The following is a 13300-nucleotide window of genomic DNA, read 5'->3' on the forward strand; positions in this document are numbered from 1 at the left end:
GATTTCCTGGATCGTTTTGGAAATCCGCTGATCGGGCTATCCTTGCTCGATTGACTCGTTGTCACTGACTTTGAGTCCACTATTTCCGGGAAGAGTGTATACCCCTTATCTCGGGTGGAAGACACGCTATCCTTGATGCTCTACATGCCTGCTGAGGCCTTTGTACCCCACTTCTGAGCAACGACTTTTCGTGGTGGACTCCATATATGTTTCCTATAGGATTGCTTCACCTTTGGGACTTTCTCACCTGTGTTTCTACTCATTCTATACATGTTCTGTTTTATATTCATTATATTTGAGATTGATTTTTATCACAAAGTTTTTATTATTTACACACAATACTTGATATATTGTTCAATGTTTATTGTTTTAGATTTTTAGCGCTAGTTTTTTCACTGATCTTTTGCATTGAATTTTTGTCACATTCTTATATAGCAGCTGTTAATTTTTCTTCACTAGTTGAGTTAGCGCAGTAATATCCCCTATCCACTATGACCCTAAGAACACCATCCCTACATTTAGGCATGGAGGTGGAAACATTATGCTTTGGGGCTGTTTCTCTACTAAAGGTACAGGAACATTTTGCTACATTGCGGGGGCAATAGACGGGGCCATGTATTGCAAAATCTTGGATGAGAACCTTCTTCCCTCAGCCAGAACAAGAAGATGGGTCATGGGTGGGTCTTCCAGCATGACAATGACCCAAAACATACCGCCAAGGCAACAAAGAAGTGGCTCAAGAAGAAACACATTAAAGTCATGGAGTGGCCTAGCCAGTCTCCAGACCTTAATCCTATAGAAAATGTATGAAAGGAGTTGAAACTTTGAGTTGCCAAGAGACAGCCAAGAAAACCTTAAGGATTTAGAGAAGATCTGTAAAGAAGAGTGGACCAAAATCCCTCCTGAGATGTGTGTGTAGCGGATGACATTTGGGATCAAATGTCACACGCATTGTAAATGTAGTATTTGCCTCAGGACCCTACAGTTCTGGGGGTTTATTGTGTAGGTTGGCCTTAACACCAGTCTGGCCAGGCCATGTTTGAAGTTCTGCCTGGTCATGTGAGCGGTGAGGTGCACATGACAGGCTAGAACCTGGCCTGGTTGGATGTTTGGGTATGGCCCTCTTGGAGCCAATCAGGGAGGGGGTACTTAAACAGGTGTGGGTCACGTGTTCGGGGTTCCGGAGTTGTTCCTATGTGATCACCTGCAGCAGATGCCAGAGAACACCTTACAGGGTCAGTAGGTAGTCTGGTGATGCTGGAAGTAGAGAAAGGATGACAGTCCTATCTGGAGCGCACTGCAACACTTAGCAGCCTGGGTGTCCCTCCTCATACCCCGCCATGACCAGAGCTTTCGTTCGTTTGTTACAGGAAACAGAGGGAAGGAGGTGCGGCATGAATGGACGTTGGCCGTAGCTGCATTATTTTTCATGACAACAAGCCAGTGACTTGCTGCTAGGACGCAGGGTGGTCCTAGCAACAATTCACCTACCTGTTAAATGAAAAGTTATGCAGTTCCCACCCGCCGTCCAGTCATGCCTAATTCCCTTGGCTTGTCGTTGAAGGTAGGATTCTAAACATTGGGGTAGCGCTGTAATGAGAAGAGGAAAATGATAGGAAAGAGGCATTCATGTAAAGTGGACCACGATAAAAAGAAAGAAAGACAGGGGGGCTCTGATAACCCTCTGCAATGTGAGGGCTATTATTTGAAGAGAGTTGGGATGTAAAGAGGGGGGGCTGTGATGTGAAGGAGGGTCCAAAGACCCTGCTGTAAAGGGGCATGTGATGTGAAGAGGGCAGAAGACACAGAAGGGGGGCTGTGATGCAAAGAGGCAAATGATGTGAAGTAAAAGGGGGTGCTTTGGTGTAAAGGAGGGGTGCTGCAGTGTAAAAGAGGGCACTGTGATGTAAAAGGGGGCTCTGTGGTATAAAGGGGAGGAGTGATATGGTAAAGGGGGTGTTGTGGTGTAGGGGGGGGGGACTGCAATGTAAAAGTGGGCACTTTGGGGAGGTTGATGTAAAGGGGGGACCGGTGATGTAAAAGGGGGTGCTGTGATATAAAAGGGGGGACTGTGATGTAAAAGGAGATGCTGTAATATAAATGAGGGGTGGGGGATATGATGTTTGGGCACTTTGGGGAGGGTGATGTAAAGGGGGGACAGGTGATGTAAAGGGGGGCGTTGTCGTGTAAACTGCGAAACTGCAATGTAAAAAGGTGGGGCCTGCTATATAAAAGAGGACATTGTGATGCAAAGGGGAGGACTGTGATGTTAAAGGGGGTGTTGTGGTGTAAAGGGGGGGACTGCAAAGTAAAAGGGGGCAATCTGGTTTAAGGTGGGGGCTGTGATGTAAAAGGGGGGCTGTGATGTAAAAGGGGCGCTGTAATATAAAAGGGGGGGGGCTAGGATGTGAAAGGGGGTGTTGTTGTGTAAAGATGGGACTGCAATGGAAAAGGGGACTTTGTGGTGTAAAGGGGAAGCCTGTGATGTAAAAGGGGGCACTGTGGTATAAATGGGGGGACTGTGATGTAAAAGGGGGCTCTGTAATATAAGGGGGGGACTAGGATGTGAAAGAGGGCGTTGTTGTGTAAAGAGGGAACTGCAATGTAAAAGGGGACATTGTGGTGTAAAGGGGAAGCCTGTGATGTTAAGTTTGGGGGCTGTGATGTAAAAGGGGGCACTGTTGTATAAAGGGGGGTTGTGATGTGAAAGGGGATGCTGTAATATAAAGGGGGGGGGCTAAGATGTGAAAGGGGGTTTTGTGTAAAGAGGGGACTGCAATGTAAAAGGGGACATTGTGGTGTATTGGTAAAGCCTGTGATGTTAAAGGGGGGGGGGGACTGTGATGTAAAAGGGGGCACTGTTGTATAAAGGGGGGCTGTGATGTGAAAGGGGATGCTGTAATGTAAAGAGGAGGGGGGGCTAAGATGTGAAAGGGGATTTTGTGTAAAGAGGGGACTGCAATGTAAAAGGGGACATTGTGGTGTAAAGGGGAAGCCTGTGATGTTAAAGGGAGCACTGTGGCATAAAAAGTGGGGACTGTGATGTAAAAGGGGGCGCTGTAATATAAAGGGGGAGACTAGGATGGAAAGGGGACATTGTTGTATAAAGAGGGGACTGTCATGTTAAAGGGTGGGGCCTGTTATGTAAAAGGGGACATTGTGGTGTAAAGGGGAGGACTGTGATGTAAAAGGGGGCTATGTAATATAAAGGGGAGACTAGGATGTGAAAGGGGGCGTTGTTGTGTAAAGAGGGGCCTGCAATGTATAAGGGGACATTGTGGTGTAAAGGGGAGGACTGATGATACTGATGGAAAGGGGGGACTGTCATGTGAAGGAGTCGTCACACAAACATGAGATTCGGACCACTGCTGGAAGAACATTTCACTGACCGGACCTCTTTGTCATTTAATTCAATACCCCTGCTGTATAGACACACCTGTAACCCTTGTTTCACTTGTCCCTCCCTTTTTCGATTGTAAGCTCTTTTATCAATAGGACCCTCTTACCGTTCTTATCTCATTCTTATCTTGAATTGTGTTGTAACTCTATTGTCTAAAGATCTGGGAAAACTGTTGGCACTATATACATCATAGTTACATAGTTAGTCAGGCTGAAAAAAGACACAAGTCCATCCAGTTCAACCACAAAAAAAAAAAAAAATAATAAAATATAATAATAATAATATCATACAATCCCATATACCCAATTCTATACCCACAGTTGATCCAGAGGAAGACAAAAAACCCCAGCAGAGCATGATCCAATTTGCTAAAGCAGGGGAAAAAATTCCTTCCTGATCCCCCGGGAGGCAATCGGATTTTCCCTGGATCAACTTTACCTATAAATGTCAGTACCCAGTTATATTATGTACACTTAGGAAAGAATCCAGGCCTTTCTTAAAGCAATCCACTGAGCTGGCCAGAACCACCTCTGCAGGGAGTCTATTCCACATTTTCACAGCTCTTACTGTGAAGAAACCTTTCCGAAATCTCTTTTCCTCTAGACGTAAAGAGTGCCCCCTTTTCCTCTTTGTTATCATGTATGATAATAATAATAATTATAATTATAATAATAATAATAGTATAGATAAATCACAAAGGATACTTTACAAACTCAATGGCATGCGTCTTCAAATACCCCAATCCAACCGATTCGTTAAAAGAGGACATGTTGTAATGAATATTCTTCTCTGAAAGAGAAAACGTCATCATTTTATAGTAACATTTACAGTAACGACACAATCATTGATTCCTGTATTTGCAGATTATTCTACCTTCATCTGACTCTAATGTCATCCTCAATAATATTTAGCAGCAGAACGGCTCCCTCTTGTGGTAGAAGGCCAAACATTTATCTTTTCTGCATTTTTTTTTTTTTTATTACCAACTAAAAATGCAACACTCAAAACCCTAAACTGTAAGCTACCCTTGAAGAATTAAAATATCCATTAACCTTATAGTGTTACTAAACCCACAATAGCAAAATCAGCCTGTATATGCAGTATAGCAGGGGTCTCCAAACCTCCTAAACAAAGGGCCAGTTTACCACCCTTCAGACATTAGGAGGGACAGACTATGGCCAGCAGTGTTGCCAACCCCCCCCCCCCCCCACCCCCCCAATTGAAATTAACTGTCAGGACGCCAAAATTTACAAACGACACCAATTTTTTACTGGCAAAAATCATGAAATTTACTGACAGAGCCACATTTTTTACTGCCACTGCAAAAAAGTACATACAATGCAAGTTTTCAGTGCTAAACAGTGCAAATATCAATATTTAAACTATAAACACGTAGCTAGTGCTATTAGCAATGTGTTTAGGTTAAACAAAAGTAAAAAAAAAACAGCCATCTCTTTAACGGGCACGGCTGCCCATAACGGACATTTAAGGGCGGCCCGAAAATGGGCTGAAATTTACGGGCTGCCCGTAAATTAACGGGCAGTTGGCAGCACTGATGTAGAAAATGTCCCGGCATCAATGCTAGACCACAATGTCTCAGGTTTGGTGGTCAGTGGGATTAAAAATGTGTTCAGTAGAAGGAGGAATAGTGCCACATCACTGGTATTAGTGGTAGTAACAGTGCGCCCATTGATGCCAGCAGGAGGAATTATGCCCTGTTATTGGTGTTAGTGGGAGGAATGACGCCTCATTATTGGTGTCAGCAGAGGGAATAGTGCCTCAAGGGCTGGACAAAGACCCACAGTTTGGAGACCACTGCAGTAAAGCGTGCTGGTTATACTCACTGTGGAACCTAAGGGGTTAATCTTGCACATTGTATAAAAAGGTTGTTTGATCCTGTGTTCGCTGATCCTCCCCTTCCTTTACTGTCCCCAATCCATCTGCTGATAAAACAGAGCCTTGGGGGCACTCTGCACATGCTCATTTAGGTGTGTATTGCTAGAGAGGTATTGCTAGCACAGGGCCAATCAGCACTGTCCAGACAGAGGGTCCTGCAGCCTCATAGGACAGTCAGAGGAGAATGAAAACTCCTCCTACAAGCTTTAACCAGACACTGATAGAAGTCACAAGACTGATAATATATACTGCTGATGAGAAAAGGTGTTTAGCAGTTTATATATAGCGTACATTATATATAGCGTACACCTATCACACTATATACCACATTGTTCACATTAGCATGGAGTTATTCACCTTCTGCCACTTTAAAGCTCTGGAATTTTACTGGCTGGGCGTAGTTGATCATCGCTGACAGAAACGGATGTATATTGGTTGTGGCTCCTACATATTTATAGTTTGCCATCCACGCTTGTTCATCATCCACAGTTGCTTGGCCCTAAAAAGATAACAATACATACAAATGTTAAAAATTATTACGTTAAATCTAGGTTTCTAGGACTGGTGCATAATATCGCCCAGCCACCCCCTTACATGACCCAACCATATCTAATCCACAGGGAAAATATTCTCTTAGTGTGTTCCCGTTGATGGTTCCCTTCCCTTGGTTTCTTTCTACAAACTATACCGGCCATTCTGAACCCTTTTTCCCCCCGGAGGAACCCTTAAAATATTTTTTCAAGTCTCGGGGAACCCCCTCCTAAAACCACTTCATAGGCGGCCAGTGGGCAAACTGTCCTTTGCCGAGGACTAGTGGGAAGAATGCCCCTCTTACAATGGTAGTCAAAATGGTACCCTAAGGGCTTGTTCACAAAGGGTATCCAGGGGACGGTAAAAGCAGGTGGTTGAACTGCGATTTTATCACCCCCAACTATCCAACTTAAACAAGGGGGTGATGCTTGTCAGGACTGTACACGTGAAATTAAACAGCATGTCATAATTGGCTGGCAGTACCACCTCCAAAAGTGACCCATTCAAGTGAATCGGGCAATGGTTGCGGCGTGGTGGGTCGGATTTTCACATATTACCTCCTCAGTGTCTGTCAAATGCTCTCTGAAAGGGCTAAAGGCAAAAGGCGGCAAGCCGCAGGCCACACACTGAGCAATCCCGTACATCAAGGAGGTAACAGCAGCCTCAGGCTAACGCCATCCTAGCCACACCCCCAACATGTTTCACCCCGCCCACAATGAGCCACAAGCTGCACACTGAGCAATCCTGTGCATCAAGAAGGTAATAAATAACATCCTCTCTGTGTTCTGGCCACTCCCCTGACCTTCAGCCCACCCACAATGAGCCACAAGCCGCACGCCCGTCAATCCCGTGCATCAAGGAGGTAACAGCAGCCTCAGGCTAACGCCATCCTAGCCACACCCACAACGTCTTTCAACCCACCCACAATGAGCCACAAGCTGCACACTGAGCAATCCTGTGCATCAAGAAGGTAATAAATAACATCCTCTCTGTGTTCTGGCCACTCCCCTGACCTTCAACCCACCCACAATGAGCCACAAGGCGCATGCCAAACAATCCAGTTCATCAAGGAGGAAATAACAGCATCAATTTAACTCCATCCTGGTTATGCCCACAGCACATTTCACCCCGCCCATGATGAGCCACAAGCCACACACTGAGCAATCCCGTGCATAAAGGAGCTAATAGCAGCCTCAGTCTATATCTGTCCTGACCATGCCCACAACACCTTTTACCCTGACCACTGTAAGCCACCAGCCACATGCTGAACAATCCCATGCATCAAGGAGGTAATAGCAGCCTTAGTATATCCTGACCACAGCGCATTTCGGCCCACCCACAGGGTTTAGTCATGGAGTACCTGGAGGGGCGAAACGCATCAGTGCGTGGCAAAATATGGAGCTAAACAGAGACGACTATTCCCTTTTTGATGCTCTGTGTCTGGCTTGCACCACATCGTCTTTGCTTTCGGATATTGCAAGTAGTTTAGAGGGACTCCTCACCCAGTCTGCACCCTGGATGGAATCCACCAGACAGGGCTGTGTAAGCTGGAAAGGAAACCTGATATTTTGCTTAGCTTTACACCTCTGAAAGGGCTACCACACATAAGAGAAAGTTAAAAAGATTATTCCAAGTTGTGTTGGCCCAGAACTGTACAGACACCACCAGTTAGTAGGTCCATCAGCAACAGCCTAAGGAGCCCCTACAACCCCCTGAAAGAACTCTATGGTCTTACAGAATCTGGTTGAGAATGGCTGCTTGACACACCAAAACAGAGTCCCTATATATGTATATGGACATGCACCATAAAGGATGGTTCATAATGCGTGTTTACTACAAAAAAAAAAATCAGAGGAGCCAACTTCACATTCATGGAAACCAAGAAAGGGCTGTTTCCTCAATGGGACACAAGTGGAAGAAAAATTCAGACAGAGGTTTTACAATTCCACATCTCTAACCAAAAAAAATGGTTTAGCTTAAGATAGACTTTAGACGTTAAGGGAATGAGTTTATTCAAAAGGAACACGCGCAGTCATCAATACACACATATCGGATGGTGGACAGCATACCAACAGCCAATAAACCAAAACTCTTGTATATGTATGCCCAACTGGCAAAAAACGATTAGAAGTCCTAAATACCGGTAGCTTATATCCCATAGCCAGGGGCACAAGGACACATCTTTCTTCTGACCTCTCTACCAATGTATGGACATCTCTATCAGGTATGAATGGGAACAATAGGCACCTCAGGTGCTATAACTCTATCTTCATACATGGCTTCTCCCATTGTCTATCTATCCATTGGTATAAATTCATAATGCATTATACATTTTTGTATGCAAAATAACTAGTTAATGAGTTGTCACCTTTTTATTATTGTTTTCTGGTTCAGAGTCTTCCACAACCTAAAAAAATGAAACAAACTTAATTTCAGATATATAAAAGGCGTCACTGTGGGCTATACCAGCCTGAGAAGCTCCCGGATTTTCTCAGATGACAGGACCTGCATCCAGCCACCGGTACAGCCAAAGGTAACCATAAATACAGACACATGGCTAATTCCTTTCAATCCTACTCCAGGAAGAAGAATCTTCTAATTGCTCAACTGACATTTTATTTAGGCTATGTATTCCAGGGGTCTTCAAAACGTTTCCACACTTTTATATATAAAAAAAGAGTTTAAAAAAATGCGGAAACTTTTTGAAGAACCCTTGTATTTACAGTATACTGTGTAGTGTAGCAAGTAATGCAAAAGAGGGCATAACTTGTTTATTGACTTCCATAGGTTGTTCAAATGTCACATGTTGGTAGAGTAATGTCGCGTACACACGATCAAATTGTCCGGCGTACTTAGTCCGCCGAAAAACGCATTTCACCGGACAATCTGATCGTGTGTGGGCTTCAGCGGACTTTCTCAGCGTAAAGTCCGGCGGACTTAGGCCGCGTACACACGAGAGGATTGTCCGTCCAACTTAGTCCGCTGAAACGTGTTTCAGCGGACAGTCCGCTCGTGTGTGGGCTTCAGCGGACTTTTTCAGCGTGCAGTCTGGCGGACTAAGTCTTTCGGAATTTCCGTAATATTGTCCGTCCAACTTTGGTTTCAGCGGACAGTCCGCTCGTGAGTAGGCAAGTTGGACGGACTAAGTATGGCGCATGCTCAGAAAGGATTTACACGGCCGAAGGTTGCATTGCAGTGTATTGGACGTCGTATTTCTAGTCCCGTCGTACGTGCTGTACACGTCATCGCGCACGCTTTCAGCGGACTGTCTGTTCATCGTGTGTGGTCAAGTCCGTTCATTCAAAAGTAGGACGGACTGTTTGTCGGATTGTCTGACGGACTTAGTTGGACGGACAATCCTCTCGTGTGTACGCGGCCTTAGAAAGTATTTTTGCAGTCCAATCTTTCCGCCGGACTTGGGTTTCAGCGGACAATACGTTCGTCAGTATGCTAGTCCGGCGGACTAAGAATGACGCATGCTCAGAAGCAAGTACGAAAAGGAAGCTATTGGCTACTGGCTATTGAACTTCCTTTTTCTAGTCCCGTCGTACGTGCTGTACGTCATCGCGCTAGCAAACGCCGGACTTTCTGTGTGTGGCCAAGTCCGTTCGGTAAAAAGTCCGCCGGACTATCTGCCGGATTGTTTGCCGGACTAAGTACGCCGGACAATTCGATCGTGTGTACGCGGCATAACTCTTCCTCTACAGTAATTCTGCTTCTTCTGTTTCATTGCAGGTAGATAATGGATTCCCGCCAGAAGCAACATGCCATCGTTAAAGCGGGAGTAAACCCAGTTTCAAAAAACACTTACATTCCCGGCATGCCGGAAATGCTAACTTTTACATTGGTTGTGCTCTCAACCAAACTTTCAAACCATCCAATGGCTGGTTTCATAACTGATCACATGTGCAGCATTATGGCAGTTGAAGAATTATTAGAGGCCAAGATGGCAGCTTCCTTGACTGAAAACGATAGAAGGGTTTACTTCCACATTAAGTTCTTGATGAAGGAGGGGTGCAGGTTGTTCAACATCCACAGAAGGCTACAGAATGTCTATGGAGAGGACACCAATGTCTCCTCATTGTTGACTCTTGTCAATGATGTTATCTCCATAAACCCCTTTGTGTATTTATATATATCTTATATACAGATATATATAAATATATATATATATATATATATATATATATATATATATATATATATATATATATATATATATATATATATATATATATATATGTATATACACGCACACATACAGTATCTCACAAAAGTGAGTACACTCACAAATATTTTATTCTATCTTTTCATGTGACAACACTGAAGAAATGACACTTGTCTACAATGTAAAGTAGTGAGTGTACAGCTTGTATAACAGTGTAAATTTCCTGTCCCCTCAAAATAACTCAACACACAGCCATTAATGTCTAAACCGCTGGCAACTAAAGTGAGTACACCCCTAAGTGGAAAATGTCCAAACTGGGCCCAAAGTGTCAATATTTTGTGTGGTCACCATTATTTTCCAGCACTGCCTTAACCCTCTTGGGCATGGAGGTCACCAGAGCTTCACAGGTTGTCACTGGAGTCCTCTTCCACTCCTCCATGACGACATCACAGAGCTGGTGGATGTTAGAGACCTTGCGCTCCTCCACCTTCAGGATGCCCCACAGATGTTCAATAGGATTTAGGTCTGGAGACATGCTTGGCCAGTCCATCACCTTTACCCTCAGCTTTTTTAGCAAGGTAGTGGTCAGATTGGAGGTGTGTTTGGGGTCGTTATCATGTTGGAATACTGCCCTGCAGCCCAGTCTCTGAAGGGAGGGGATCATGCTCTGCTTCAGTATGTCACAGTACATGTTGGCATTCATGGTTCCCTCAATGAACTGTAGCTCCCCAGTGCCGGCAGCACTCATGCAGCTAAAGACCATGACATTTCCACCACCATGCTTGACTTTAGGCAAGACACCCTTGCCTTTGTACTCCTCACCTGGTTGCCGCCACACACACTTGACACTATCTGAACCAAATAATGAGTCCAAATTTCCTTGGTCTCATTAGACCACAGGACATGGTTCCAGTAATCCATGTCCTTAGTCTGCTTGTCTTCAGCAAACTGTTTGCGGGCTTTCTTGTGCATCATCTTTGGCTTCCTGCGATGACAGCCATGCAGCCCAATTTGATGCAGTGTGCAGCGTATGGTCTGAGCACTGACAGGCTTACCCCCCACCCCTTCAACCTCTGCAGCAATGCTGGCAGCACTCATATGTCTATTTCCCAAAGACAACCTCTGGATATGACGCTGAGCACGTGTACTCCACTTCTTTAGTCAAACATGTCAAGGCCTTTTAAGTGGAACCTGTACGGTCTTGGCCACCGTGCTGCAACTCAGTTTCAGGGTCTTGGCAATCTTCTTATAGCCTTGGCCATCGTTAGGTAGAGCAACAATAATTTTTTTTTAAGATCCTCAGAGAGTTCTTTGTCATGAAATGCCATGTTGAACCTCCAGTGTCCAGTATGAGAGAGTGAGAGCGATAACACCAAATTTAACACTCCTTCTCCCCAGTCACACCTGAGACCTTGTAAAGCCCCGTACACACGAGAGGACTTATGTCCGACAGACCTCCAAAGGAGTTCCGCTGGAGTTCCGCCGGAGTTCCGCCGGAGTTCTGACAGACTTTTCGGCCGAACGGACTTGGCCACACACGATCACACTAAACTCCGACGGATTCGAACGTGATGACGTACGACCCGACTCGAATAAGGAAGTTCATAGCCAGTAGCCAATAGCTGCCCTAGCGTCGGTTTTAGTCCGTCGGAGTAGCATACACACGAGCGGATTTTTCAAAGGGGACCGGGTCCGGCGGAGTTCCGTCGGGAAAATTTGAAGCATGCTTCATTTCTAAAGTCCGTCAGGCTTTTGCGAAGCTAAAGTCCGTTGCAGCCCACACACGATCGGATAGTCTGACGGACTCGGTCTGACGGACTTTGGATGTTGGAAAGTCCGCTCGTGTGTACGGGGCTTTACACTAACGAGTCACATGACACCGGGGAGGGAAAATGGCTAATTGGGCTCAATTTGGACATTTTCACTTAGGGATGTACTCACTTTTGTTGCCAGCGGATTAGACATGAATGGCTGTGTGTTGAGTTATTTTGAGGGGACAGCAAATTTACACTGTTATACAAGCTGTACACTCACTACTTTACATTGTAGCAAAGTGTCATTTCTTCAGTGTTGTCACATAAAAAGATGGAATAAAATATTTACAAAAAATGTGAGAGGTGTACTTACTTTTGTGAGATACTGCATAAATAATACAGTATCTGTTTATTTACCATGGCCAAACATTTGTGGACCTCTTACCATCACACTTATAAGAGCTTGCTGGACATTCCATTCCAAAGCCATATGTAGTAATATGAAGTTGCTCCTCAACCTTCCTTGACGGCTTTAACAACCTCCAATATTCTAGGAATGATTTTGACAAGATTGGACAAGATGGACAAGAGTGTTCCTGTTCAGCCAAAATGGCATTTGTGAAGTTGGGTACTAATATTGGATGAGAAGACTTGGCTGGCAATCAGTTTTCTGAGTCTTCCCAAAGGTGTTCAGTAGGGTTGAGGTCAGGGCTCTTTACTTGAGTTCCTTCACACCAAACACATCAATCATGGCCAGGGGCACAGTCATCATCATAACAATGACCATAGAAGCCAACATGTCTGTTATGGGGCCTGGGGTAGGAGGGGGACCATTATGGAAGCTGAAAATTAACTGTGATATTTGAAGTTTAGAAGGGCTGAAGTCAGACCTCAAGATCCTCCTAGTCAAAGATCTCCCTCTAAGCCCTTGTACACACGGTCGGAGATTCCGATGGAATGTGTCCGATCGGAGCGTTTTGTCGGATATTCCGACTGTGTGTGGTCTCCATCGGACTGTTTCCGTCTGAATATCCGTCGGACCAAATTTTCCAACTTGCCGGAAATATTTTCCGACAAAATGCTCCGATCGGACATACTCTGATCATGTGTAGAGAATTCCGATCGGACAAAGTGCCACACATGCTCAGATCAAATTCCCACATCAAAGCTATTGGCTACTAGCCTGAACGTAGTCCTGTCGTAACGAAATAACGTCATCACGTTCTGAACGATCGGATTTTCCGACAACTTCGTCCGACCGTGTGTATGCAACAGTTTCGGACAAAATCTGTCGGACAAAATCCGACGGATTTGGTTGTCGGAATCTCCGACCGTGTGTACAAGGGCTAAGAACCATTTGCTTATCTGTCTTAGCAGTGTGGATTTCTTGTCCTCTGAACTTCTACTAGAGGCTGAAATGTTTGTCTGGGCCAAGCTGGCCAAAACAAACTATTTAAAGTCAAAGTAAACCTTGAGTTAGGCTTTAACAATACCCTTTACAGGAAACGCCAGAACACCATATTGTGGTCCACATACTTTTTTGGCTATATA

General features: G+C 44.8%; 1 protein-coding gene across 7 annotated transcripts in view; it reads right to left on the reverse strand.

Moving 5' to 3' along the window:
- PLCB4 (phospholipase C beta 4) overlaps positions 1 to 13300 on the reverse strand; it is a 524177-nt gene that overhangs the window by 92796 nt on the left and 418081 nt on the right. For all 7 annotated transcript variants that reach the window (XM_077485485.1, XM_077485488.1, XM_077485487.1 and 4 more), the window contains 3 exons: positions 8196 to 8234; positions 5654 to 5795; positions 4105 to 4189 (listed from right to left, as the gene is read on the reverse strand). In XM_077485485.1, the coding sequence (XP_077341611.1) occupies positions 4105 to 4189; positions 5654 to 5795; positions 8196 to 8234 (266 nt within the window). The remainder of the gene's footprint in view (positions 1 to 4104; positions 4190 to 5653; positions 5796 to 8195; positions 8235 to 13300) is intronic.

The sequence above is a fragment of the Lithobates pipiens genome, unplaced genomic scaffold, assembly GCF_037356315.1.
Source record: "Lithobates pipiens isolate NorthernLeopardFrog02 unplaced genomic scaffold, aLitPip1_a1.2 Scaffold_18, whole genome shotgun sequence".
Lineage (NCBI taxonomy): Eukaryota > Metazoa > Chordata > Amphibia > Anura > Ranidae > Lithobates > Lithobates pipiens.